The sequence below is a fragment of the Stenella coeruleoalba genome, assembly GCF_951394435.1.
Source record: "Stenella coeruleoalba genome assembly, chromosome: 4".
Classification (NCBI taxonomy): Eukaryota; Metazoa; Chordata; class Mammalia; order Artiodactyla; family Delphinidae; genus Stenella; species Stenella coeruleoalba.
The window spans coordinates 82288294-82313252 of NC_137149.1; the positions used below are offsets into that span (position 1 = coordinate 82288294).

The following is a 24959-nucleotide window of genomic DNA, read 5'->3' on the forward strand; positions in this document are numbered from 1 at the left end:
TGAACTACTGACATAAGACATTTGATATTTCTCAATAACATATTGAACAATAAAGAAAAAAATTAAATTACTATCAAAATAATATGTAAGATTCAAGTGATTTAAATGTTACAACTTTTTAAAATATTTACTTTTTAAAATTCAGATATTCTAAATGGTCTTAAGCAAATAGTTATGAAATATTTAATGCAGTAAGAACATTTCATTCAAGGATCAGTCTCTTGCAAACATACTGGATGCTATTTACCATTAGTTATATCGATAATTTCTACTTTTCATTTACCTCAAGTTTATTACTCTAAATTCAGCTAGAGTCTACCATTTTGTATTTTTACTCAAGCAAAAAATACTGTTGTTTGTGAGTTTCTGGAGCATAATAGGCAACTATCCTTTATCAAGTTTGATTTAGTGAGTTTATATACTGCTTTCTGTATATGAGATAAGATCACTTATTTTTTCTTACAGTATAAATGGAATCATTGCTGATTTCCTATGCATATAAGAACTGAATTTCTTCAGATACATCTTATGTTTCTTTTGTGCCCACAAAGACATCTGGATACTCATCAGAAGTGTAAAAATCCCAACTAGAAGAAAAAAGAAATAATTGTTCTTTATTTCTTATTTTTATTATGGATGTAGCAAGCTATATTAGAAAAAAAATCATATATACTTCTTAAAATATTTCTCGTGTTGCATAGTTCTCTATCAATTTTCTTTACTCATGTATATTGCCTAGCATCATATACATTCAATCAATATTTATTGCATAGCTGAATAAACATAAAAAGTATATAGAGATCAAAATAAATCTATGTTTTTTACATCCCACTGCCACAAAATACTCCCAAATAAGGAATTTAAAAATATCCTTGAATTTTTCAATAATAGTTTTTCATATGTGTATAAAATACTTCTACACACACATACACACATACGACAAGCAGCATTAATTTTAATCCACATTTTTGTACAGTGGAACAAAGAATTGATGAAAAGGATGTGACACATATCCCTTTAATACATGGAGTTCATTACAATTTAACTTCCTTGTGTGTTAAAATGACCAGCGTTCAAGATTACACATTCATGCTCCCAGCTTTCCCTTCACAGATGCATATGAACACTTGAAGACACAGTACATGCAAGTCTGTGCACATGCACAAGAGAGGGTTTAAAATGAAGTGTATTATTATTACCACTCCTTTTTAACAAAAGCTTGTTGCTTAATAAATATATTTGGACTACATTTTCTAGCTTGGATTAAGCCACAATTATATAGAGATGCATAGTAAATAATGTTCCAATATATTTTAATACTGCTAAAAAAATCCAAACTAAAAATAAAGGCAAAAAATCCCTTTACAAACATGCCTAATTTTAGTACCATACAATCTGTTCTCAGAAATCACTTCTCCTAAAGGTGTATCTACTTCAATTAAATGTCAGTAAACACAGATCTCACCTGGCAATGTTTGCGTCATGACTGTGAAACTAATCCATGATCCAATCTGTTAGATTAAAACATAAATTAACAAATATTGATAGTCAGTCTAGAAATTTGCTCACTTGTGAAATTAAATAGGTAATTTAAAAACTAAACAGTAGGAAAATTCTAAGTAGAAATAAATTTCCTAAAGACAATAATTTTGTTGTTAAATATAATAAAGTTATTAAACAATCCCATAAAACAGTATCATATTCATAAGAAAATGAGACATTATTCCAAAATTTTTGATAAAAAATAAAATCCTGAAGCTTCTCAAGACATTTTATATGATGATTATAAAATTTTCTTTAAATCTAGATAAATATATGCACATATATTCTATATTCTGCAGGGAAAATTGAGGTTGAACTATTCCAGTTTCCTATGCCTATAACTTAAATTGAAATCTATATAATCATCTATATCTTTGGCTATACCTATATCTACAGACAAAACATATACACATATTATCATATATATATATTAATCTATAATACATGTAAGTACATAAACACATGTATTTAGTATATTATCAGATAAAGTTCAGTTACTTGCATACATAGCTAGCATACCTCATAGGTGTAGTTAGGACATGAAACCAGGAAAAACATCCACGTAAAGGGGTTATAATTTGGACTTGGAAAACAGGCATTATTTCCTTTTAAAAAGTAGAGTAAAATGTCAATGATGTTACATATTGCAAATTTGATCACATATTTATTGTATAATTCTAAATTCCCTAGAACAACTATATACCACATGAAATGTCATCATATATTTACAGAAACCTATTTCACAAATTACTCAGAAGAGACCCAGTTTCAAATGTTATAACCTTTTGACTGAAATAGTATCCCTATCATTTTCTGACCATGTCTACAGCTATGTTGCTGTAAAATTACAGAATACCATCATAATAATCAATTGTTTAAGTTTTAAAATCAAACAATATATAGATATTACTTTATCAAGTAGAGCAGCAGTATTGCATACTGAGATTCATAAATGTGTTTTCACAATTGCATACCTCTTCCTATTCTCCTTTTAGTGTCAAAGAATATATTTTTGGTTGAGAATATTAAATACCTCAAACCTCTTTCTATTAAATTACTGAAAATCCAAAGAGAAGTTCATAGTTATGTCATTTATATCAGAAAAGTATGAAAATCGCTCATAGGAGGATTACAGTGAATATCAGTATAGTTAATATTCAGAAATACCATATAAATTATTTCTGCTCAGTAATCAGGATTGTTATTTACAACTCTCATTATACTTAGCATATTGTCACTTGATTTTTGTTAGCTACTTTTTGCCTTTCAAATTTTTTTGAGAAATATTTTGGATAACAAATTTATAATGATTTCAAGTTGAACTTTGAGCTATGACATTTTGTAAAAGTAAATATGAATTATAAAATTACTGTTTATTCTCCATAGCAAGATTTAATCAGATAACACATCAACTAATCTCTTTTAGTTGTAATTCTAAAGTCATAATGAAATGTCAGTATGTTGTTTTCAAAATTGTAACTATTGTTGAACTATCACAGTGAAAAATATATTAGGCAATGTGCAGATTTCATGCATTGCTCATTTCAAGATAAGGATAAATATGTACGCCATTTAATAGTACAGATTCTCTTGGTAACATTTATGTAAACATCTTTGTGTAGCTCCATATATTCATCAAAAGAAAGATAATTGAGGAACCTACCCACGTTATAGTAAGTGACTTTCAGGTGCAGAATGTGCACACAAGGTAATTTGGGTTAAAGCCAGTTTATGACTGTTCAATTCCTGGAGGTAGTGGAATGATCAGGATCCACAAACACACATTTCTTCCAGATGTGGTTTGCAGATTAAATAACCAATGTGTCTTGTGACACAGAAAAACCTAGTTTTCTTTCCCAGTTTTTGGACTTAAACTAGTTAAACTCATTGATGGAAGAACAGTCTGGGACCCCAGGGAGAAAGACTGCAACATGGAAACAACTGTATACATATAAGGATTCTCACAATCATTCATTAAAATAACTTCACTAAACTATCTACGGTCATCTGTCTGGGGAACTGTATACTAGTGAGAGTAGACTATCCCTACATTTTAAGGACTGCTAAACACAGTTAGTCCACTGCTTCATAGGGGTTATTTCCCCAGACACTGAATGAATAATTGGAATATACATACTTTGTAGTTTGCATAATCCCATTGTGCATTGATTTACTGGCCTTTGGGGCAAGAGCTAGTGGGGAAATCCAAGTGGAAGCCTCTGAAATTGCACTCATTCTTTTGTAAATATAAACAGTCTGCATCCCAATGAGAGATTAATGCTACATTTAAGATCTAAAGTATGTTTGTATGATATTCTCCATTATATCTCCATTTAATTCACTTCTTTAGGTCCTGCAGAAGCCAGATGTATTTAGGAGGGTGACAGTGGAGTACTGCAAACTTGATCACACATTATCCACCATTGCAATTTATTACCAGATATGATATCTTTACTAAAGCAGATTAACCCAAACTTGGGTCTATGGATATAGCCACTGAATTGACAAATGTATTTTCCATCTCTAGTAGAAAGGAAGGCCAGAATTGTTTACTTTTCTTTAAAATGGGCAATAGCATAGAGTTTCAGTTGTTTTTTTTTTTTTGTTTTGTTTTGTTTTTCTTTAATTGTTTAATACTCACACCCTTTGCTAAAAAATAGCTCAAGAAGACCCAGGTTGGTTGGGCATCTCACTGAAAATCACTAGATCAATAACATTATGCTATTCATACTGAATGAGTAAGAAGTGTTTAGTATGCTGGTGGCCTTACTTAGACATGTGTGGTCCACAGAAGGGGGGTTGCTAATAAACACTACAAAGATTTAGGGGCCAAATGATTGTGGGGCAACCTTTCCAAAACAGAGAAAATGTGTGGCAAATTGAAACCCATATCATTAAGAAGGAAGCAAAATGCCTTGTAGGCCTCTTCTAGTTTGGCAGGTATATTATACACCAGGGAAACCTCCTCTGAACTGCACACCATGGAGTACAAAAAGCTGTGAAAGTTTAGTAGGGCACAAGGCAGAAAATTGCAGCAGGTTCAAGTTTTACTGCAAGCACTCCTGCACTTGGACTTATAATCAGGTAGACTCTACATATTAAATTTATCAGTGGTGGAAAAACTTAATATGTGGAACTTATGGTTAGCCCCAATGGAATAATCACAATCCTGAACCTTGGTATTCTAGAGCAGGCCATGGCTTTGTAGCACAGAATTATATCTCTTTGACAAGATAGTCCTGGAATGCTATTGAATCCTGGTATAATTAAGACTCTACTCTAGGGACACCAAGTGACCATGTGGTCCTAACTGAGCACTATAAGCTGAGTTCTGTTAGATGTACCAAGTCATAAGGTTAGGTAAGACTAGTAATAATTCATTTTAAGATAGAAGTGATATATTCAGAATGAAACTGAAAATAGGCAATAGGATACAAACAAGCTGCATTACCAGGCATCCAGACATGTCACACACCACTGTTGAGCCAAAATGTCTCCTAACTCACATGCATGAAAACCTTAGGTATCCCTTCAGGCCAGCTGAAAAGGAGGAAGACCTTGAGCTTAGTTCAGGGATGAGTTGGCTGGCATGTGGGAGGAAGCCAAAATGCACAGCGGCTACAATAGAGTCACATTTAGGGGTCACACCCTAAAAGACAGTAGTGAGGGGTAAATTCTCCCAGTGGGCAGAGTCTCTGTAGTTGAACAAAATATATCCAATCTACATTATACATAAAATAACAGGCAGTGTCAAATGGACAAACTAGTAAGGATTGCAAGACTGCCCATGAATATGAGTGGCCATGAAATATGAAGATATGTGTACCACATGTTAATGCCCCAAAGGGAGCATCAATGATGGAAGAGACAAACAGGTAGAAAATTTGACTTAGCCAGTCACTGTCAGCCTGTTTCTGTAATGGATTACTTATTGCTAGTATGGGTGCATGAATGGAGTATGGTGGCAGGGATGGAAGCTATACTTGGCCTCAATAGCATGAGCTCCCACTTACCAGGGCAGATATAACTACTGCCGCTACCAAGTGTCTAAACTGTCACCAATAAAGAACACCAGTTAGACTGTAACAAGGCACCATTCTGCACAGATATGATCTAGTAACCTGATGGCAAGGTGATTTGTTGAACACCTTCTATTTTTAAAGAGGCAGCAATTCATATTTGCAGGAAATGACACATACTCTGTGAATGGATTTCCCTTTCCTTCCTTTAGGTCCTGAGTCAGTCCTATTATCTGAGGATTTACACAGTATTTGATCAATTAACACATCTCTTCCGCAATACACTATTTGTTTGTTTGTTTGTTTTAACATCTTTATTGGAGTATAATTGCTTTACAATGGTGTTTTAGTTTCTGCTTTATAACAAAGTGAATCAGCTATACATATACATATATCCCCATATTCCCTCCTTCTTGCATCTCCCTCCCACCCTCCCTATCCCACCCCTCTAGGTGGTCACAAAGCACCAAGCTGATCTCCCTGTGCTATGCGCTGCTTCCCACTAGCTATCTATTTTACATTTGGTAGTATATATATGTCCATGCCACTTTCTCACTTCGTCCCAGCTTACACTTCCCCCTCCCTGTGTCCTCAAGCCCATTCATTATGTCTGAGTTTTTATTCCTGTCCTGTCCCTAGGTTCTTCATAACCATTTTTTTTTAAGATTCCATATATATGTGTTAGCATATGGTATTTGTTTTTCTCTTTCTGACTTACTTCACTCTGTATGACAGACTCTAGGTCCATCCACAATACACTGTTACTTTAAGAAATCCATTTTTCAAAAAGGAAGTACAGAAGTGGGCCCATAACCAAAGGAACAATTTCTCATATCAAATACAGCATCATCAAAAAGTTGCCAACCTCTTCCCTGGTGGCGCAGTGGTTGGGAGTCTGCCTGCTGATGCAGGGGACACGGGTTCGTGCCCCGGTCCGGGAAGATCCCACATGCCACGGAGTGGCTGGGCCCGTGAGCCATGGCCGCTGAGCCTGCGCGTCCGGAGCCTGTGCTCCGCAATGGGAGAGGCCACAACAGCGAGAGGCCCGCGTACCGCCAAAAAAAAAAAAAATTGCCAACCTGATGGATTAATTTGCTAATCTGTTGAAGGCACAGTTGAAATGCTGACTTAGGGTCAAAGTACACCTTTAAATCTATAAGATAAGGTTTATAATTGAATAGGAATCAACCCATGTCCCATGACAGAAAATTCTCCACTTGGAAACAAGGATCTTAAAACCTGAAGACCCCAGTGTTGTGGGGAATGAATCACTACTCTTGGCAGAGTAATTGATCCTATCATGAAAAGGAGGTAAACCTGCTGTTATACAGTGGGGTAAGAAGAGTATATTTTGCCTCTAGTATTTGGACATCTCTGGTATTCCCTTGACCCATGGACAAGGGCCATGTCCATGTCCTGATAAGGACCCTCAAGTGAGGGTCCATGTCATACCACAGATAATCCCTGAGTTGTTAAATGTGTCAGTTGAGGGTGAAGGGAATCTAGAAGTTTGTGGAGGAGGAAGATGGTACAAATCAGTTGTTAGACCAAGGCCATGTGCAGCAGTGAAGGCTGTGTAATTTCCCACAAATATGTCTCTTTCAAATTTCTTCTGGTAGCAGAAAGCTTTCACCTATTACACCCTCTGAAAGGATGGCCTTGACAAAAGAGAACTGCCTTATCCTAGATAATTTCTCCATTTCCAGGGAGCCCCAAATCCAACCTACCTTTTCTCTAGTCATTCCAACTTAGGGTAACTCAGAAGTGTTCTCCTAGTTTCAGATAACCCTAGAGAAATGACTGAGGCCATCCTTCAGACATCACAACTCAGTTTCCTACTAGGCACAATTCTTCCCTTTTTTTCAGTACTTTGTAATAAGCATTTTAAAAATGTGTTCTATATCAAATTGTGTTTTCTGGGGAACACATTTTGTGACATCTTGCTTAAACAGTCAATATAAAATGGTCCCCCAATCCATAATTCATGCCTAAAGCATATCTAAGGTACAGATATTACTACAAACTTGAATTAATATGTAAGTGGGGAAATAAAAATCCAAGAGCAACAGAGACTCATTTAGAGGTGACACAGGAACTGAGAGTTGGATAAGGATTTTATGTAAGGAAAAAGAGTGCACTGTGTATGCAGATATCAAGAATTCATGATCAGAAGAAGAGGGTTTACTCTGAGAAAACGTCTGAGACCTGAGGTTATCAGGACACTGGATACAGAGAACTGAAATGAAATGATTTGAGAGTAGTGAGTCCAGAGGTTTTCATATTAGAAGGCACTGCTTCTAAGAAAGGAGAAAATACTTTGAAGGCTTAGAGGGGAAGGGAAAGAAGGTAGTATTTCTGGGAATTAAGGAATTTAGAAAACAAAGGAGTGTATAGAGGATCAAAAGACACAATGAAACACCCCATCCCCTCCAGAGCACACTTTATTCTTTATAGACTTCACTTCAATCACCCCATCTCTAAAAACACTTGTTATTTCTCTTCAGGGACAATCTACACTCTTAAAATGAATATAAGTTGATCAGTATTCACATAAGGCTTTTATATGAATAAAAACAAAAGCCAGAACTTTTTCCAACTGATAAAAATAACTCCCCAAAAAATTAAAACAGAGAAAAAATTTAATGCATAGAAGCATTTGCAGACAACAAAGAATATAACTGTTAAGAAATCCCAGAACTCAAAATAGGTATGGACAAAACAGGAACAAAAAAATAGTTGATTCTTCTCAAGAATTAAATTGTAGGAAAAAATCACATTACTAATATGGTACATATTTTCAGTTTGCCTAAGGGTAGAATGTTCAGTAGAATAGGGGATATTAAGTAGATGAACAAAAACAGTGAAAAAAAATCTAAAAAGTTAAAAACAGAAAGTGATAGATATATAAAATAGAGGCAGATGTAACATGCGTGTAATGTAACCCCACCCTCTCCACACAGTCCACAATGTAACAAACCAAATTTTCAACTATAATACAAGAAAACTTTCTAGAATTAAAACAAAGACATGAGTCAACCTACTAGAAGATTACATCATGTCTCTGGGAAAATTGATCTGGAATTATCAAATCTAAGACACATCCTGCAAAACTCTGTACAAAATTAATAGACTTCAGTGATAAAGAAAAAGTATCTTGAGTCTAGAGGCAAAAGACCAAGCCAATTAATCAAGGAGGGAAGATTAGATTGGCTTCTGACTTGGCAAGAGCAACATACAAAGCAAGGTAAAGGGTGGAGTAAAAGCATACACACACACATAGAAAAGTCTTTCTCACATAAACATTTCCAAAGTTTGACTTTGAAAACGTGATGATTTAAAATTTTCATTTTCAAGTAATGACTGCATATACCAGATAGATGAAGAAACTTGAGCAAAGTCACAGTTAGAGAGTCAGGGTCAAGACTAAAAGTTGTGATATTCATAACGTTGGCAATGTTAGCATTTTTGTAAAATTGTGTTGTGTTCTGCTTCTATACTTAAAAAAATCAGACTATCAGAAGTTTTTCATCTGGGCTTCACATACTTCCAAAGAGAAATCAGTAGATCTATGAATTTGGATTAGATAAAAATGGCATTTAACCTCTAAATAAAATGCAAGATTTACTTCAATACAAATGCAGACAACAAAACACAATACTATTTGCATTATTCTGTTAATTTTTTTCAGGCAGAGATATTTTCAAATAATATTACAGTTGTTTTAGATTTCCATATATATAATTTATGGTTATCAATATGGTACTGATCAAAGTGTTATGTAATGTAGGAATCAAAACATTTATGTTATATATAATATTACAGCTTTTATGTGTTCACAAATATTCTAATATAATAAATTTCTTTTGTAATTTTATGTATTATAGAAAAAAATATTCTGGAAAGTGTTTCATATATTTCCCCAGCCTGCCAGAACTGTTCAAGACAAGAAAATGTTAAGAAATTCAGGTAGATTCAAGTTAAAACAAACTTGAAGAGACAGACACAACTTTATATTTGCAACTAGATTGATAAAAACATGAAATCCAAATGTTGACCACTGCTATTGGAAATTACAGTTAAATTATGTACAATGTACAGTAAGCCATTGTGAATCCCTACCTATAATTTAACCTGAATGAGAGTATTGATTTACCAAAAATACCTTTAAATTATATAGACAGTGTAAATTTTTTCAAATCTTTTGGCAAACCAGTAAATTCAAAATGTTCTCCCAAACATTGCTATTTCACTGCCGTTGAATTTGTCAGAGAAAATTCACTTTTATTAGAAAAAGTTTAAGAAGTCATTTGAAATACAGTGGGATTGTAACATACTGTGCAAATTAGATTAAGAATTGAAAGTTAACCTAAGAAATGTGGATATTCATCAAAGGATTTCATACTTCTTTACTTCTTAATCATGTTTGTTTCTTCATATATTTAAATGAGAGAGACAGAGAGATTGTGTGTGTGTGTGTGTTTGTGTTTGTACATGCACACTTCACTTTAGAGAAACCATAATTAGGGAATATAATATAGTTCAAATATTTTGAAAACTTAGGCATAAAAGAGCAATAATTGGGGAATACTAATCTTAAATGTTTCCAACTATTGCTTTAAAAAATAACAATTAGCATAATTCACTCTAGAGGAGATTAAAAAAAGTGACTAACCTGTGTGATTGGGATGAGCCAACACTACATTGATGAAATGATTTCCAGCTTCACAAATCTGCAAAACATTTCAACCTTTTCAGTGTGATATACTTGTCTTTTTTAAAAATACATTTTTAGATATACAAATATCCATGTAACATATTGATTCTAAAGATCCAAAAATATACTATTACTCTAACTGTAAGAAGAAGAAATTTTGTATTTTAACAATGAAAGAAGCTGCTGTGGACATATGTAGAATCAAAGGAATGAGTTACATTGAGGTAGAGATTTTGAAGGTATTCTTGATCCCTTTTGATAGTTATGTTCAAATTGCCTTGTTAATCTGGTCCTGTTGATTATCTGCTTTGTATTTGATACAATAGGTAAATTTTCACAGCATGAAGAGACAAGCCGTATCACTGAAAGATATATTTGGCATAGGTTTGTATATTCCAGGTTTACTAACACAGTAGCAACCCTTCCACTGCAAGGGTAGTAGTATGGTTCCTGGTTGGTTTCAGCTCAGTTTAGAAAATGTATTGTAAGCAGTACTGCCCCACAAAGTCACTTGTTGCTTGTCTGTCACCTGACCCCTTAATCATGTACACTCCACTAGTTGTCCCTGTTTAGTAGACAACTATGACCCTCTAAGAAGCTTCAGGGTTAACAATATCTCCTGGGCTAATACTGTTTGAATTTGCAACATGTAGCCTCTGAAGATAGGACTGTTTCCTTTGTCTGTCATATACACCTTACCTGGTTCAATGCAAAGTATGTATTCAATATATAAATACTACGTTATTAATAGCAGGTTATGCTATCCAAAATATAAGCAACCCACAGATATTACCAAAATTGCTTTAGTTGTGAAGAACAAGATGGGTTAGATTTTAAAATTGCTATCGCACAACAGTATGAATATACATAACACTACTGAACTGTACATTAAAAATGGTTAAGATAGTAAATGTTATGATATTTTTATTTTTACCACAATTAAAAGTAAAAGAAGCCACTAGGTAAAATGTTTTAAGTGAGAAAGAACATTAGAATGGTAAATGATAAAAATTCAAATAGACTTGTACCTGGATGCATATGGGTGGCTTAAAGTAAATTTTAAAATATTCATTTGTGCTTGATTTTATAAAAACTTTATTGACTACTTGTTGCTTCACAGTAGCATTCATTTGAAAAATGATTCAATAGTCCACTCTCTTCTTCAGAGTTATCATTAGGTGAATAAATAAGAAATATGAAATTTCCAGCTAACAGAATTGAAAAAAATCACAGTTTTTACATGGAAAAAATCATCATTTAAAAAATGTTTTGATTCAGAATGTAATGAAAGCATTTTTACTTCTTTCAGCACCCTTTGTACTCTCAGTTCGTTGAGATTACAATTTTATTTTTAATCAGTACGCCTAAACATTTAACAATGTACAATGTGGGGAATGTTAAATTTTAATAAACCACAAAGCACTTTGGTTAATATATTAGAAGTGACATATCATGCATCACATTGTACTCCACAGATTTTTCTGAAAATATTCCTGATTAAGTTCTACTGTTTTCAGGTTGAAAGACAAGATTGTATCAGAATATATAAAATTTCAGCAGTAAGATTCTTATTGTTTAATACTAGGCACAGTAGCCCCTCCCCCTTATCTGCAGTTTCACTTTCTGTGGTTTCAGTTACCCACAGTCAATTGAGGTCCAAAAATATTAAATGGAAAATTACAGATATTAATTTGTATGTTTTAAATTGCCCTCCATCCTGAGCAGCATGATGAAATCTCAGGCCATTCTAATCTGTTCTGACATTCTCTTGCTGTGCTTAATTTATAAATTAAACTTAGCCATAGTTATGTATGTTAAGAAAAAATACATGATATATATAGGGTTCAGTACTATATGAGGTTTCAGACATTCAGTGAGAGCCTTGGAATGTATCCCCCACAGATAAGGGGAGATGGTTGTATTGTGACTCAGTCATAGCATGTTGGCATTGTAGCAAAGATGCCAGTGGCCAATGACCAAAACAAAAGTTCCAGGGAGACCAACTTGAAGGGAGATGTATATCTTGCTCTTCCTAACAAGTTTCATCATGTTAAGCATTCTCTGCTTTAAATAGTGAAAGTGATGTGTCTTAGAAAAACAAACAACAGCAGACAAATGCCCTAATATAGAATTTGTAGCCATCAATCAAGTAGTCAGGCTGTCATATTATCAAACTAAAATACTTTTAGTTTCCACAGCAAAAACAAGTAACCTTTATTCTGTGATCTCATAATATTTTTAGAGGATGACCATAATCTATCTTTTTTCTGCATATGTTATCCCTACATTTTTATATGCATTATTATTAATTATTGGCAGTTCTAATATCTTATAACTTTATCATTTAAGCAATGTGATAATCATTTTACTAATTTATATGAAACAGAATCTGCTAAAATATTTCTAACACTCTTAAGCTTGAGTTTCGGCTATTTTTTCTCTATAATAATGATAATAACAATAATTATAATTTTGTTATATTTATTTTACCTTAATAAACATTTCAAAAATAAGGAAAATCTAGGCTAAATATATAATTACAAAAAGTTTCACCTGTAAAATATATCAACTCCTCTGATCTTGGGAAGTTAGTTTCTCTTTTTTTTTCTTTTTGGAGAGTTAGTTTCTACTGTAAGGGATAAGGTATATCACATACACTGAAATACTGTTTGATACTATAAGCCAGTATACTGTCTCAGCATTCATTAAGTCATAACTTATGATAATTTATATTACTATGATCATAAAATTATAGAACTTTATTCTAATTCCTAATCTCTACTCTTTAATTATGAAACCCACTTATATGTGATTCCATTTTTTTATTCCATTTTTTAAAAAGGATAATATACATGTGTTTCAGAAGAAATATATTCAATATATTAATTATTGGTTTAACAGAAAGTGTATGAATACCAACCTATGATTTTTTTTCATTAAGACAATTTTTTTAGAGCAGTGTGAAGTACACAGCAAAATTGAGGAGAAGTTACAGAGATTTACAGACTCCCTGCCAATACATGCATAACCTCCTTCATTATCAACACCCACCATCAGACTGGTACATTTGTTACATTTGATGAACCTACATTGACACATCATTATCAACCGATGTGCACAGTTTACATTACAGTTTGCTTGGTGTTATACATTCTATGTTTGGACAAATGTGTGACATTTATCTATCATTATGGTATCATACAGAGTATTGTCACTGCCCTAAAAATCCTCTGTACTCCTCCTGTTCATCCTTCTCCCCCAACTTCTGGAAACCACTGACTTTTTTTTTTACTGTCACCAGAGCTTTGGCTATTCCAGAATATCATAGAGTTGGAATCATACAGTATATAAGCTTTTTAGATTGGTTTAAATATACATTTAAGGTTCCTCCATATTTTTTTCATGGATTGATAGCTCTTTTTTTTTTTTTAACACTGAATACTATCCCATTGTCTGGATATACCACAATTTATCCATTCACCTACTGAAGGATATCTTTACTGCTTCCAAATTTTTCCAATTATGAATAAAGCTGCTGTAAACATCCCTGTGCAAGGCTTTGTATAGACATATGTTTTCAACTCCTCTGGGTAATACTAAGGAGCATGATTGCTGGATCACATGGTAAGAGTAAGTTTAGTTTTGTAAGAAATGTCAGTCTTTTTAAAATGGCCGTGCCATTTTCATCAGCGGTGAATGATAGTTCTCATTGTTCCACATCCTCACCAGCATTTGGTGTTATCAGTGTTTTGGATTTTGGCTATTCTATAGGTGTATAGTGGTATCATGTTGTCTTAATTTGCATTTCCCTGATGACAGATGATGTGGAGCATCTTTTCATATGCTTATTTGCCATCTGTATATCTTCTTTTGTGAAATATTGGTTAAGGTCTTGGTCAATCTTTTAATCAAGTTGTTTGTCTTACTGTTGAGTTTTAAGAGTTTTTTTTTTATATTTTGGATAACAGTATTTCATCAGATGTGTCATTTGCAAATTATTTTTGCAGTCTATGCTTGTCTTCTCATTCTCTTGACATTGTCTTTGCATAGCAGTGTTACATTTTAATAAATTAGCTTACCACTTATTGCTTTCATGGATTGTGTTTTGGTGTTGTATCTAAAAAGTCATTGCTATACCTAAAGTCATCTAGGTTTTCTCCTATGTTATCTTCTAAGGATGTTATAGTTTTGTGTTTCACATTTAGGTCTGTGATTCATTTTGAGTCAATTTTTGTGTTGAGTATAAGTTCTAGGCCTAGATTTTTTTTTTTTTTTGGCATGTGAATGTCTAGTCATTTCAGCACCACTTATGACTGTCTTTGCTCCATCGTATTTTCTTTGCTTTAACCAATATACTTTTGAAAATGAAAAACTGAAAGATTTTTTTAAAAATTTCAGACATCATATTTATATTATTGTATGATATGAATGATAAATTTTACTAGTTCTTTTAGTAATTTATTTTTTGCATGAGACTAATAGTTTATTGCCTAAACTTTGCTATAGGAGAGGATATTTTCATTCATAAATTGTAACCCGAAGTCTGATTTTGGAATTGATTTAATGTTTAAAAATATTTTATTTCTCTGATCCATCTCATTACCACAATTTTGGGGATATCTGAATTGTTTTAATCCATAGAGCTTTCATGAAATATTGTATAACAAAAGAGTGTGCACATATAGCATAACAATATAGTATAAGAATAGTACAATAGAGTAGAATTTTTTTAATAAATATTATTTTTTAAATAAATATATACTATGTAGTTAATTATTGTTAAAACACTTGTCATTATTTTGGGGATTCTTTTATATTAGCTTTGATATTATATATTTATATATAATTTATAATTATATATTTTGATAATTATATATCAAGATGATAATTTTTATGGTTATAGTAACTGCTGATTTTATTTTAAATCACTACTGTTATTAGGAGTAAGTCAGTTTTAGCTGAAAAACAACAACAATTATAACAAATTATAATGAAATAGCAATATATAATATGTATTAATTTTATATCATTAATTTCTTAAAACTAGTTTTCTAAATAAGTTATTTAAGAAGAAGTGAGCTCAAATTTAGGTATAAATGTTGATTCCTATTTATGTTATTATTTATATCAGATATTTCAGGGGCTTTGAGAAGAAGTGAAAATGATGAGAAAACAGAGTCCTAGATTTTAAGTCTTCAGTAAGGAGTAAATGTAAATCATTTTATTCGTATCTCTCAAGAGTTGGCAGAGGATCAGAAAAAAATTGTCATGACCAAATCTGAGCAAATTGCTGAAAATATTTAACTGTGGTACATCTTTTTTTCCCCTCATTCATCTCATCCACAAATACTAAATACTCACAAGCACTTCACTAGCCTTTCTGTGGTTTCCACAGCAGGAACCCACTCTCCTCCACCCTTATTAAAAGCTATGATATATCATTCCCAGAATCCTCTCCCCTAATCAAAAATCATTGTACTATGTACAATGTCCTTTTCAGCTAAATGCTACAAAAGCAGGTGTGACTTCTTGATAAGAGCCTAATTTATTATTTCTCTAAGAGTATTTGCATTTTAATAATGAGAAAACAAACTCAACCTAAATGAGTGAATAACTAATTGTGAGAATGAGGACACAGAGGTAAAACCACGGAGAAAAATTAATGTCACCACTTTTCAAACCATGTCTTATGCATTATTATCTATTCCTCCCATTTTGTACATTATTGAAGAGAGTAAGAAAAGCAAGAAAAAAATTATTTTCTGATGTAATGCTCAATGTACAAAGAAATGACAATCAGTTGCTTCTGGAGAGCAAAAATAAAGTTGAAAGAAAGAATGGATAAAGGAAACAAGATTATTATTTATGTAAAATATATATTGTTTTGCAGTGGTAATTTTGGTGTTTTGTGGGTGAAGTTGGGTTCAGAGGATAATTAGGGGAATCATAGAAATATGAAGAGCCTGGATTATTGTGTGTCTCAACAATATTTGCAGCAGAAAAATCAAAATTACATCTAAAAGTTTTGTAGAGAGATATTCTAAAGTGCTTACAGAGTTGCATATAATTGATTTTCCATATTTGATTTTTTCCTTGTAGATTTTGTGATACCAGAATATATTCAAGGGAAGTAAATTGTGTTGCAAGTCAAAAAGAATTTATACAAAAAGAGGGGTGATAAAATACTTCTTAGAACATAGTTTAAACATGTTTAAACATGACATAGTTTAAACATGTCAAAACTCAGCAAAATCAGATTTTCCACAAAGAATCATTACCTAATTTTGGAATATATTATGTACACATTGTGAAGTGTCTTGTTTTGCTTGACATATTTTGTTTAGTGTATTAGGGAACTCAGAATATTAGTAGAAAGAAAATGGAGGGAGTAGAAGAAAAAGTTATAATTGTTAATGGTTAGTCTGCAAAAGGGATGATTCATCCATTAATAATTAAGAATTAACTGTAATCATATTCAACACAGTTCTAACATATTATCTTCTTACCAAGTGGTAATCTGGCTCTACATAACTACAGAAGGTAAACCAACTTTAATGAATAATACTTTTCTTCTTCTGTGTTGAAAGAGTGTATAGATCAATAAATGAAGAACATGAAGTTTTGCAAACATAACATTTTATTAGCAAAAACATTAGCACTTGCAAATAGGATACACATTTTCTGGTTGAATTTTATATTATACAAGATTGACCCACGAATTTCCCCTTTGTTTCTTCTATATAATTGATTCTACTATATACTGGTAATTTTAATATAAAATAATTTAAAATAGATTAGACATAAAAACAGTTTGCTTATTTTTTCTAAACTGTTTGCACATATGTATTTGTGATAAACCTGAAACTCACACATATGTTTTCAGTTATTATGAATGAAAAATTTAACCTTGAACTACAGGGTGTTATGCTCATAAGAATATGGTAGGAATCTTCAATTTAGGTGATTATATACAAGCTCAATAAACTCACTAGTTGTTATATTCTGTATTAGAATCAATTTCCTAAAATGTATATCTTACTATCATATTTTATTAGTAAAAGTTCAATGTGTCTTGCCTACATTAAGAAGTTCCAGGATTAGCAGGCCTTTTAATTATATTTACTTATTTTTATTCTTTTCCATTATAGTTTATTACAAGATATTGAACATATTTCCCCATGCTATACATTAGGGCCTTGTAGTTTATCTATTTTGTACACAGTAGCTTGCATCTGCCAATCCCAAGCTCCTAATTTATCCCTTCCCCCACCCCACTCTCCCCTTTTGTAACCATAAGTTTGTTTTCTAGGTCTGTGAGTCTGTTTCCGTTTTGTATCATATTTTAGATTCCACATAAAAGTGATATCATATGATATTTGTCTTTCTCTGTTTAACTTACTTCACTTAGTATGATAATCTCTAGGTCCATCCATGTTGCTGCAAATGGCACTATTTTATTTTTAATGACTGAGTGATATTCCATTTTATATACCACATCTTTGTTATCCATTCATCTGTCAATAGACACTTAGGTTGCTTCCATGTCTTAGCTATTGTAAATAGTGCCACTGTGAACATTGGGTGCATGTATCTTTTCGAATTAGAGTTTTCTCCAGATACATGCCCAGGAGTGGCATTGTTGGATCATATGGTACCTCTATTTTTAGTTTTTTAAGGGACCTCCATACTGTTTTCCCTAGTGGCTGCACTAATTTACATTCCTACCAACAGTGTAGGAGGGTTCCCTTTTCTCCACACCCTCTCCAACATTTGTTATTTGTAGACTTTTGAATGATTGTCATTCTGAATGGTGTGAAGTGATACATAATTGTAGTTTTCATTTGTGTTTCTTTAATAATTAGCAATGTTGAGCATCTTTTCATGTGTTTTTTGGCCATCCGTATGTCTTCTTTGGAGAAATGTCTATTTAGGTCTTCTGCCCATTTTTTGATTGGGTTGTTTTTTGATTTTGTTGTCGTTGTTGTTATTGAGTTGTATGAGCTGTTTGTATATCTTGGAAATTAAGCCCTTGTCTGTTGCATTGTTTGCAAATATTTTCTCCCAGTACATAGGTTGTCTTTTCATTTGTTTATAGTTTCCTTCACTGTGCAAAAACCTATAAGTTTGATTAGGTCCTATTTGTTCATTCTTGCTTTTATTTATACTGCCTTTGGAGACTGACCTAAGAAAACTTTGCTACGAATTATGTCAGAGAATCTTTTGCCGATGTTCTCTTCTAGGAGTCTTATGGTGTCATGTTTTATATTTAAGTCTTAAAGCCATTTTGAGTTTATTTTTTGTGTGTGGTGTGAGGGAGTGTTCTAACTACACTGATTTACATGACGCTGTCTAGCTTTCTCAACACCAGTTGCCAAAGAGACTTTCTTTTCTCTATTATACATTCTTGCCTCCTTTGTCGAAGATTAATTGACGGTAGGTGTGGGAGCTTATTTCTGGGTTCTCTGTTCTGTTCCATTGATCTATATGTCTGTTTTTGTGCCAGTACCATGCTGTTTTGATTACTGTAGCTTTGTAGTCTTGTCTGAAGTCTGGGAGGGTTATGCTAGAAGGCCTTTTAAATTTGTCATCACAATTTACAAGTTTAACAGAGTCACAGTGGAACTTATGTTGCTTTGAAATGTGGAATTAAAGTTCTTACATTTACCTAGTACGTCTGTATTGGACATAGTCTATGCTACTATTAATTGGTATTTGTGTAGTTTGGTGCCTTGGCTCCTATAAGACAGCAACTGTGATAAAGTTTTCCTATTTGCCTAATTCTTCTTGTTATTATTTAATAAATGTTTTCCAGTGGATAATGTACAAAATAGCACTGACTAATAAAGGCATGTATGAGAAGGAAGAACTAGTATATTAATAAAAAGGGCATATTTTTAAAAAATCTTTAGGGGAAAATGTACATAGCAAACTATTAGAATTTTGATTATTTCCAATTATGTATCTTTTCACTTTTTAAGAAAAATATTATAACTATTATGACATATAGTGTTTTAAAAAGTTAAAATTTTTCTTTCACACCAGAGCCATGGATTTATAACCATATCACATTTGAGAAAAGGGAAGAAATCAAAAATATTATATAAAATGGGAGCTGTGTAAATATTTACAATGAAATAAATGACAGTAAATGAGTTGCAAAAAAAAAGTAGGAGATATCTTAAGGAGGAAAAATAAAACAATCAGATATTAATCTAAATACATATCTGAATAAATAGCAAGTGTGTGGTTATTATTTTGTTCACTCATCAATTTATTCTTCCATTTGCTCACATTTACTGAGTAGTTAATACACAGAGAACATTAGACTTGGTTCAACATAGGTTAACAATGAAGGCATCAAAATAAATGAATTGCAAGATTGCTGACTATAAACAATATGCACACATGGAAAAGTAAAAGGCAGTGATATATTTACAAACTATTTGCTTTAAAATTCTAAATAAAATAATTTGTAATTTATTCAAGCAAGTGGTGAGTACACTTGTACAATACTAGATGCTAAAAAGATAAAAGCATAACCTGCCCCTCTCAGAGCCAACACAGTAGTGGATGTTATTAACTAAATTATTAATTCTATATACATATATATCTATGTGTATTTACACACATATACACATAGAGGTTCATATGAGAGCTTTTTACAAAGTGTAGTGTATAATCTGTTCCTTGTATGAAATGGTGGGGTATAAGTTGTTCAATACAAACTTCACAAAGGATCTTGTCATGTACGTGAGTCATGGGTGTTTATTAATGTATCAGGGACAGGAATAATGAAAGTTAATCTATCAAGGGCAAGAATGAGGGAAAACACGACTAAAGAATGAAATCATGGAGTTATATGGCATGTGGAGCTAAATATATATCTAATAAAATAATGCATTTCAGAAATAATAAAGAATATTTTGTAGTCAGATTGATTTGTATCAGATTCAGACAATGCATATGTGAAGTTAAATAGAATGATCTAAAGAACTGGACTGAGGACAATTAGTATAGAGCCCTGTTTCATTCACAAAAGTAGACTTTGTTTTCATTCAGAATTACTTAATAATTATGCCAGAGTTTTCTGCATAATCATCAGGTAGACTTGTAAAACTTTCTGCTTTTAGCAGTTTGTAAGTTGGTAAATGTGCAGACAATTGGAAGAATTACTGAGTTTAATTTTTCCCCCAAATTTTACTATATTTCAAATAATTCTAATCATCCTTTATAGATGAGTAGAACATTTTGATGAAAAGATTTAGAGAGCTAATGACTTGATTATGGGAAGTTATTTGATTTATTTAATTTAATGCCATTATGCATATAATATAAAAATAAATCATATTTTCTACATGACAAATCCTTAAATGCAATCTATTTGAATGCTTAATAATGTCACAACTAGAGCATGAATAGCAAATTATATAAATAATACATACCAGAAAATTGATAGCAGATACTGTGACTTGCCTGTTTCCAAATGCTAGAAAGCAGAAGAAGATGTTATGTAAGCACTCATTTTTTGGATTGGCAAACTATAGATATAATTCAGGAAAGGTTTATTGGATATCACTACCCTCTAATAAACAGTACTATGTGATATGTGATATGTACTATCTGACCTTTTGGAATGATACTTTTGCAATCTAAAGAGATGACAATATTTTGCTTTCTATGTATACTTATCTTCTAGTGACCTAATGGTATTTAGAATATAAATGGAGTCTATTTATAATTTTTATTATTAAACTATTTGAAAACAGATTTAATATACCTTGTTTGTCATTTTAAAAGCATATTAGTATGACCTAGTGTGTAATTGCACTCAATAATATCTCTTCTTTTTAAATGTTCAACAATAAAAAGAAAAATGCTAATAATAGTAATTTTTATTTTTGCATTGATGTTTTGCAACAGGCAATATTTTAAGTGTTTTATATATTTTCACCATAAAAACAAACACATGAAGCAAATATTATTGTTCTCACCTTACAGTAAAAAATTATACTTTATATAACTTGCCAAATCATATAAAGAGTAATGAACAAAATGGAATTTGAAACAGAGTTCTAAATTCACCTTGTTTATAGAGGAGAATATGGAATATACAAAAATAATGAAAAATAAAATTATCTAATAAGCTCATTATCTGTATTAACAGTTGCATTTCTTCTAGTTTTATGTAAATTGCATTTATTTATATAAACACATCTACAAATAAAAATTAATGTAAATACTCATTTTGAATCGGGTTTTTTACATAAGAATATATTTAAAGACTTTTACGATATTATTAAATATTCGTGGTCAAAGGTATGATAGAAACTACATCACAATGTATAATGTGGCTAGTCTTAAAACATTAAATATTATCCAATTGCTGCATAATTAGAATTACTTTAATTTTGTAAATAATAGTACTGTTTCAAACATCTTTCCATATAAATCTTTTATTTAAGTTCTATTTCCATGGGCTAGAAACTTAAGAGGGTAATATAGTTAAATTTTATATAAGTATTTATGCATGGATATATGTAAAACACGTACATGTATTGGAATTTTTTTTAATAAAGTACATATATATTATTATAAAATAAAATATATTAATGGAGACATTTTTGAAAGACATAAAAGTGTAAAGGGAAAATAAAGTTCATCCATGGAAAACCAGTTAATATTCAGATTTTTCCCTTTGGAAATATGCATATTTGTTATATACTTTTACCATATTTGATAGAATTATTTTATAATCACTTAGTCCCTTAATATTATGTTATACACATTTTGCCATATAATTAAATATTTTTCTCTAGCTAAATCATAATAATTAGTTGGTATTCATCCCTATAGAGCATAATTTTTAAAAATTTGTATCTACTACTAGACTAAACTTCACTAATTCAACACTAGTTTTTAGTAATTTATATGGCAGGCTGTGTGACTGTGGATAAATTAATTATAAATAAACACAAATGCAGCCCTTATCTTAATAGAAATTATTTTCTGACAAGGAAACAAATACTCATCACACGCTAACAAATGAAAGCATGCAACTTTAATGTGTTACTGAGAAGGATCTATGCAATATTTAATATAAGAGCTAAAAAGAAAGATTTGTTGTAATCAGGGAGATCAGGGAGAACTTTGAGTACATGACTGAACTTTTGTCTAAAAAAATGAATAGATATTAACACAGGGATGAGAGGGTTCAGAACATTTCATCAAGACTGTGAAGATATGCCTTGTTTCAATTTTTTCATGAGAAAAAATAATGATGTGGTATAAAGGTACTGGGCCAAAGAGTGTAATTTTAAAGTATTTTTATATTTATTTCCAAAAAAAGTTACAGATAATATAATTTGAAATAAACTTTCTAGAAAAAATGTTAGATACCATTAAAACCTTATATAATGTTTTTATAATTTGTATAATATTTCACATTTAGATAGGCAAAAATATAGGTCATTTTTCCTTGACTGTTTTTGATACTGAATATTTTTGTATTAAACTTCCTGAACATATTCATTCCAGTTTATGGTTAATGGAATATTCCTGCCATTGGGCAGTCCAATTATGATAATATATTTTTCTTATTTATTTTAAATATTGTTCAAGTATGTAAAGTGACCTCCCTAATGGTATATGCGTTGGAAATACATACCAATATGTTGTTTTTCATTTAAGTACTTTGTGTGTGTAAATGTGCAAATGCTATTTATTTTGTGCAGTCAGATCTGTTGAGAATAGGGCTATAAAAAATGTGAAACTGTTAGTGTAGAGAATACAGAAAGAGGTGAAAAAAAAACCCAATTGATGTAAGGGGCAAAGCACAATGTAAATTATGACAACATAAAAATAACGGAAAATTAATTATCATATCTGTAGTAAGGACAAAATATCCTGAATTAAACACTTGAGTATGTAAGTCAAAAGAACATATACAAAGTGAAAGCACAGAAAAATATGATGAAAAAATTAAACACGCATAAAAAATACAACCACTGTTTCTTCTAATTGTGAGGATGAAATGAAGGAAGATTACATTGTAAGCATTCAGGTTTTAAAGAAAATTTTCAAGGGAAATAATTTAAAAATTGGCTCAACTATTCTACAACTCTTAAGTACCTGAACTTAATGCAGCATATAATTTGAGTACAGTGTTTTAATATAAAGGAATTTTTAACTTGTTTAATTAGTATGTTTGTTTCATTTTCCTTAAATATGATTATTTAATAAGATTATAACTACTTGGCTAAAAAAGCTCTGATATGTACTGGTTACTCTTTTGTCACTTTGTCATTGTCTTTTCTGTAATGTATTTTTACTTTTAAATTCAATAGTTATTTAGGAATAGGTTTTTAAGTATCTAGTTTTAAAATTTTTATTTAAAAATGTTTTATACTTATCTATGTTTTCAGGTTTAGTTCATCTCATCTAAAGATAATGTAGTTTGTACCGTTTTTTTCTTTTTTTTGGATTCCACATATAAGCCTATTTACAAAACAGAAATAGAGTCACAGATGTAGAAAACATACTTATGGTTACCTAGGGGGAATGTGGGGAGGGATAAATTGGAAAATTGGGATTGACATATATACACTACTATATATAAAATACATAACTAATAAGAACATACTGTATAGCACAGAGAATTCTACTCAATACTCTAATGACCTATAAGGGAATAGAGTCTAAAAAAGTGTGGATACAGGTATATGTATAACTGATTCACTTTGCTGCACAGCAGAAACTAACACAACATTGTAAATCAACTATACTTCAATAAAATTAATTAAAAAATAAAGATAGTGTAGTTTGTACTAGTTCTACTTTGAAGGAACAGCATTGGAGTTTTACAATCTAATATATAATCAAAAATTTTACTCTATAAATTCTAATCAAAGAGTTATAAAAGGGGAAGAACAATCTTTAAAAATCTTAGGCAGAGATAATGAATGCAAGGATCGAACTTTTTGTAGCATTTATGCAGAAAAGTGAAATTCTAAGGAAAAAATAAAACCTAACAAATGTCATAATCACATGACAACTTAGATCCCATTATTTGCCTGCAATGTGGGCTAATTATCCTAGGCCCCTCACCACTATTGCTATAGACTGAATGGTGCCTCTCAACATTTAGATGTTGAAACCACAATCTTCAATATAATGGTGTTTAGAGATGGACCTTTGGGAAGTAATTAAGTTTAGATGAGGTCATGAGGTTAGGGCCCTTTTGATGGGAATTAGTGTCCTTAATAGAAGAGATGCCAGAGAGCTTGCTTTCTCTCTCTCCACCACGTGAGCACACAGTGAGAAGGGAGCAATCTGCAAGTCAGGAAGAGAGTCCCCACCAGGGAACCCAATCTGCCAGCACCTTGATCTTGGACTTCCCAGACTCCACAATTGTTCCAGTTATTTGCTGGTTGTGAGTGAACTGAATAAGAGATGTGCAGTTATCAACCACTATCAGATGTCACTGACCATGATGTGCATCCATTATTTATAGAGTGATATGTGGACTAAAGAGCTAGCTGCAATTGTGAAATTACAATTAGCGTATGTGGTAACTGAATTTGAAGCATGGTTTTAGGGGCTGGTATTATTTAAATAAACCATAAAAACTGAAATCCATGCATATCAGAGCCATGCAAAGCATGCAGTGCATGTATATGATATTCACC

At 31.7% G+C, this 24959-nt stretch overlaps 1 protein-coding gene across 1 annotated transcript in view; it reads right to left on the reverse strand.

Moving 5' to 3' along the window:
* Positions 1-459: 459 nt before the first annotated feature.
* TECRL (trans-2,3-enoyl-CoA reductase like) overlaps positions 460-24959 on the reverse strand; it is a gene marked incomplete at both ends in the record, with an annotated part of 91687 nt that continues 67187 nt past the window's right edge. The window contains 5 exons of the mRNA XM_079920493.1: positions 460-587; positions 1466-1511; positions 2062-2147; positions 10234-10291; positions 20718-20761. Coding sequence (XP_079776619.1) covers positions 460-587; positions 1466-1511; positions 2062-2147; positions 10234-10291; positions 20718-20761 — 362 coding nt within the window. The remainder of the gene's footprint in view (positions 588-1465; positions 1512-2061; positions 2148-10233; positions 10292-20717; positions 20762-24959) is intronic.